The sequence below is a fragment of the Oratosquilla oratoria genome, chromosome 20, assembly GCF_046742065.1.
Source record: "Oratosquilla oratoria isolate Oo_2021 chromosome 20, ASM4674206v1, whole genome shotgun sequence".
Taxonomy (NCBI): domain Eukaryota; kingdom Metazoa; phylum Arthropoda; class Malacostraca; order Stomatopoda; family Squillidae; genus Oratosquilla; species Oratosquilla oratoria.
In genome coordinates this window covers 36831947-36837212 of record NC_134796.1, presented here as the reverse complement: position 1 = coordinate 36837212, position 5266 = coordinate 36831947, and the positions used below count along the sequence as shown (strand labels likewise).

General features: G+C 40.4%; 2 protein-coding genes across 2 annotated transcripts; both read left to right on the top strand.

Moving 5' to 3' along the window:
• The first annotated feature begins 8 nt into the window (after positions 1 to 8).
• LOC143036201 (pro-resilin-like) lies at positions 9 to 426 on the top strand. Its single transcript, XM_076203448.1, has one exon. The coding sequence runs from the start codon at positions 49 to 51 to the stop codon at positions 424 to 426; it is 378 nt and encodes a 125-aa protein (XP_076059563.1). The 5' UTR covers positions 9 to 48.
• Positions 427 to 3626: 3200 nt separating this feature from the next.
• On the top strand, positions 3627 to 4290 carry LOC143036200 (pro-resilin-like). Its single transcript, XM_076203447.1, has 3 exons — positions 3627 to 3638; positions 3789 to 3893; positions 4003 to 4290. The coding sequence occupies exons 1-3, from the start codon at positions 3627 to 3629 to the stop codon at positions 4288 to 4290; spliced, it is 405 nt and encodes a 134-aa protein (XP_076059562.1).
• The last annotated feature ends 976 nt before the right edge of the window (positions 4291 to 5266 follow it).

The window sequence follows — 5266 nt, the reverse complement described above, 5'->3', positions numbered from 1 at the left end:
GCCTTCCACAGGGATACTCTGTTCCCCAACCAGCCCCACAGCCCACCTATGGGGCACCACAGGTCAGTCTTACATTTCGAGCACAAACCTCTATCAATCAAAGTATCTTACAATTGCAGTGCTTATAATGAAACATTATCGCTACTTGTTTTACTCCTGAAGGCTCCCGCAAAGTACGACTTCGACTGGGCAGTCAACGACGCCGCATCCGGCAACGACTTCGGCCACCAGGAGTCCCGCGACGGAGACTTCACGCAGGGATCCTACTACGTCCTCCTCCCCGACGGACGCCTCCAGAGGGTCAACTACAACGTGGATGGAGACTCCGGCTTCGTGGCCGAGGTCACCTACGAGGGTGAGGCCAGAGCCTACACTCCTCCCCAGCCATCCTACGCTCCCCCTTCTCCTAACTACGGTGGAAAATAAAATCTAGGACTGGTCTCCTGTGGCATAAATTTAGATATTCCAAATAAAATTTTATTTTTCTATGTAAATAAATTGTTCGTTTGAGAAAACAATCTTTCCATCTACCCTTTATGCTTATACATGTGTGTGTTTTTGTGTGGGGGGGGTCAACATACTAATCAGTCATTCCGATTCCAATGGTAAACAAAGGCCTTTCCCATACAACTCTATGACTGCACTTACCTTTGTCACCTCGCAACTGCAAACTTTTCTCTCTTGCCTTTCTAATCTCTGTCTGGTCTTCCTCCTTCGGGACACCAATATTGCACCTTTTAGTTATTAACACAATTGCTCCATCGCCAATATTCATTTTGGCTACCTTCTCCACAAAATGCCTCTTCTAAGGACAAACCCACATCAGGTATCGACACATGCAACATGTGATGTAATTTGCCTCAGATTCTGCACAGCATACAATCATTTCTGTCATTGTTACGGTGCCTAATATCACACCATACATTACCATCACAGAGGAAACTAGCAAAGTGAAGGACTGTCAGTGAGGTGAAAATGAAGATGCAGTGGCCACATGGCGCACAGTATTCAGAGACTGTAGGGATGAAGCAGCAGAGGCAAATGGCAGAAGCTACACTGTACTTGATTTTATCTGGATGGTAGCTAAAGAAATGCAAGTAGTTCCCTGTGTTGTTGGGCTTCCTATACGCTGTAAAAGATAAAGCCCACCCACACAGGGAACTACTTGTATTTCTTTAGCTACCATCCGAATAAAATCAAATACAGTGTCGCTTCTGGCCTATTTTTACGAGCTCTGAGAATATGCAGTCCACAATATTTAGACTCGGAGTTAACATCAGTAAGAAATCAATTAGCAAAATTAGGATACCCGCCGTGGTTTTTACAGAAAACCCTTAGCAAGGTTAAAATTAATTTTTCTAAATATGATTCCCATTTCACCATGAATTATAACTGGGATAACAGTTGCATAAAATTACCCTACAATAAATCAATAAATGATATGTCTCAACTGTTACCGAAAGATAACGTTAACTTCATTGTCAATAACCCCAATAATCTGTTCAGCAAAATTGTTAATGTACATCACAGAACAAAGAGTAATACAACTCCTGGAGTTTACAAATTACCATGTTTAGATTGTAATGATGTATATTGGGGACAAACGGGTAGAGATCTCACAACTAGGATAAAAGAGCATAAGTACTCAGTTAAATATGGGCAAGAAAACTCTGCCGTATTTCAGCATGTTGCCAATAAAAACCATCGCATAAATTGGGACGACGCTGAAATAATTTATAAATCAAAATGCAGTTTTAGGAGAAAAATCATAGAATCCTCTCTAATAAAATATTTTCCCAATTATAATATCTCCAATGGCCAATGGTCACCAGACTACATAATTACCTTAGGTGTTAATAGATTGCTACCCTCTACGGTGTAAAGGGTAGAAATCTAGAGTCTACACTAACTGCGGACAAAATCCACCGGGCACATGACCTGAGTCCCCGTCCCTACTTGTTCACCTCACTACTTTTGTATATATACATGCTTCTCTCCACTCTGTAACACATCTGCTGAAGAGGATCACAGATAGTAATCGAAATATACGGATCTTTTTATTTTCGTCTATTCTTCTCCGAAAGTGGGTAACTAGTATAATTTTACCAATGTGCTACGACATTTCTTTGTTGTGATATATATATATATATATATATATATATATTTTTTTTTTTAGCCTAATTTCTGCTAAAGAATACTGGATTAAGGGAAACAGTATAGATGTTAAACGTTTAAGAGAGATCCGATGATATTGAGACCTTTTAAACACTGAATGCAAATAAAATTATACAATCGACTCAGGCTATCAGGACTTAAATTGAACTAGAAGATGATAAAAACAACTTCGTCAACCACGTAGTTAATGACTGGAACGAACTCTCGGCAGAGACGATTTCTGTAGTGCAGTTCAAAATTTACATTTCCAATCAAAGAATCACCCATAATAGACCTGCTGTTATTTCTTTCAAGTGATTAATTTATGTTTTACCTCTTTGCATGACTTCTTAGTGACAAAGTTACTTATTTACGTTCGCATGTTCTAATACTATTCTGCATCTATATTTGTTTATGGGACAAAGGATGTCCATTGGAATTCATTACCACTGTGTGATATATAAAATTTCACAGTAGCTGCAAATATATCCTATTCCATCTAGTCCAAGAAGCCCACGAGAAACCTAGGATCTTCGAATAATTATGCTTGTGGTGCAAACGACCAAGGAATATGCGAATGGATCCATCAGAATCCCCAGGGCTTGTCCTTGAGCCAATCCTCTGGAATGTCTTCATTGACCACCCTGCCGGAAACCTTGGCTTGTGCAGATGTACAAATTCTTGCAGCCGCAACGATGATAATCATGAGGTCATAAATTTCGTTCTCGAATCCATTATCATGAAGGATTAGACTCTCGTTAGTAGCTGAATCTAAACTTGGAAGAAAACGAGGGAATGTTTACTGTGAAGCCGTTGTTTTCTTATCAATTTTAATCATCTGGCCTATTACTCTATCAACAAATTTTACCAAGCCCAACAAATCCATCGACTTCTCTGTGAGTTGCCCTGAACACACTGCTTACTTACCCTTCTAACGCTACCATTATCATTCATTACCTCCATTCAAAAGAACTATACATGTACTGTACATGTAATAGAGCCCATTCCTTTGTCGCACTTTAACCTCAACTACACAAGTGAATAAAACTGTCCAGTGCTTGATGGAATGAAATTAATAATACTTCACATCCATTACCTCCATTCAAAAGAACTATACATGTACTGTACATATAATAGAGTCCATTCCTCTGTCGTATTTTAATTTCAACTACACAAAATGTCCAGTGCTTGGTGGAATGACATTAATAATACTTCACAAGGAGTTAAGGAAGAATCATTGAATATATTCCTCATTTTTACTACAGCCTAAGAACTTCAGGATTCCACCTAGAGCCAGATTGATTTTCCAACATTGCCCTTTAACCTTTATGACCGTCACCATCACTTCATCCCCTCACTCCTTTCACTACTGCCTTCCTTCCACCCGACGTCACTGGGACCTCATTGACCATTTGTATATAAACGGCAGTGGAGGGAAGGAGTGCATCAGTAGCAAACCTTCTCCTATCAACATGGCTTTCAAGGTGAGTTAAAGGATGCACTGGACGGAGTATCACAATGCACTCACCATTGCAAGTCAAATTCAAACATTACTGAAACTGAGAGTTTGTTACATGAAAGGCTTGGTCTTTTCTGTCATTTTCATTTTTCATTTTTCACTTTCTTGCTTCCAGGTTTTTGTTCTTTTTGCCCTTTTGGCTGTCGCCCTTGGAGATCTACCCCCGGAGGGTTATTCCTTGCCCCAGCCAGCACCTCCTCCTACATATGGAGCTCCTCAGGTAATATTTCTGTCATTGGCATACATTGTATCTTCCGTCGTGGAACTTTTTACGGTTATGTTCACGACTCGCTAAATACATTGATTCTTTTTTTTCGATACTTTCCAAGGTTCCCGCCAAGTACGACTTCGACTGGGCCGTCAACGACGCCGCCTCCAACAACGACTTCGGTCATCAGGAGTCTCGCGATGGAGACTTCACGCAGGGCTCCTACTACGTCCTCCTCCCCGATGGACGTACACAGAGGGTCAACTACAACGTCAATGGAGACTCTGGCTTCGTTGCTGAAGTCTCCTATGAAGGAGAAGCCAGACCCTCCTATGGACCTGCACCAAGCCCACAACCTTCCTATGCCCCTCCTCCTCCTCCTGCTTCTCCACTCTACGACGGAAAATAAAATCTAAAAATAACAACTACATGTATATAGAGACATAAGAGTTTAATCATTATATCTATACATAGCTGCATCTAAGAAAATTTCTTATATTTTTATAATGATAACATAAATAAAATATTATTTTCCCATTTATTGTTTTGTCATGCTACGTCCCCTTTTCTGTTCCAAAAGAATAATGATAATTGTTGCCTAGACTCCCTTTAAGTAGAAAACGTGCAACTTCAATAGTCCTCTCTTCACTTCTATCTAAAGACGGAGAGAAATTCCTTCGGGCTGCGTCACACATAACCACTCCCTAACCCCCATCCCCCACCTCCTCTTTTCATTGCATTACAGTATCATCTATACACATCCATTCTCCACTTGCCCCTATCTCCTGCCTTCTCCCTTCCTTGTTTAATAAACATTCCCTTCTTGCTCAACGCCCCATTCACCCCATCCATCCATCTCATCCTCTGTCGTCCCCTCAAGTTCACTCCACCCACCTCTGCCTTCCACACCTCTTTTTCTAATATTTCTTCCTTCATTCTTTCCATGTATCCAAACCATGCCAATACCTTTTCATCAGCCCTATCTTCCATATCCTTTTCCACTCCAGTTCTCCTCCTCACCTCTTCATTTCTCACTCTATCCAACCTTGTAACTCCTACCATACTTCTCCGTCATTTCATCTTAAACATTTCCTATCTATCTCTTAAATTCCAGGTCTCTGACACAATCACCCCTTCATATAGTCTCCTCTTTCCATCCAATCCCAAATGCCTCTTTCTCAAGACACTCAATTCACAATAATCAATTAAGATACCATGTTGTAAGATTGTTACTTGACGTTTCAGGTCAATGATAGGGTCATCTTTATGTTGAGCAAGTTCTGCGTGTATGGCACGTTTTTCCGTACGTTGCCTAACAGTTTACCAGGTTAAATATGAAAAAAAGTGTCCTAAATTTTTTTCTATTGTTCATTCCAAGTTTGGTT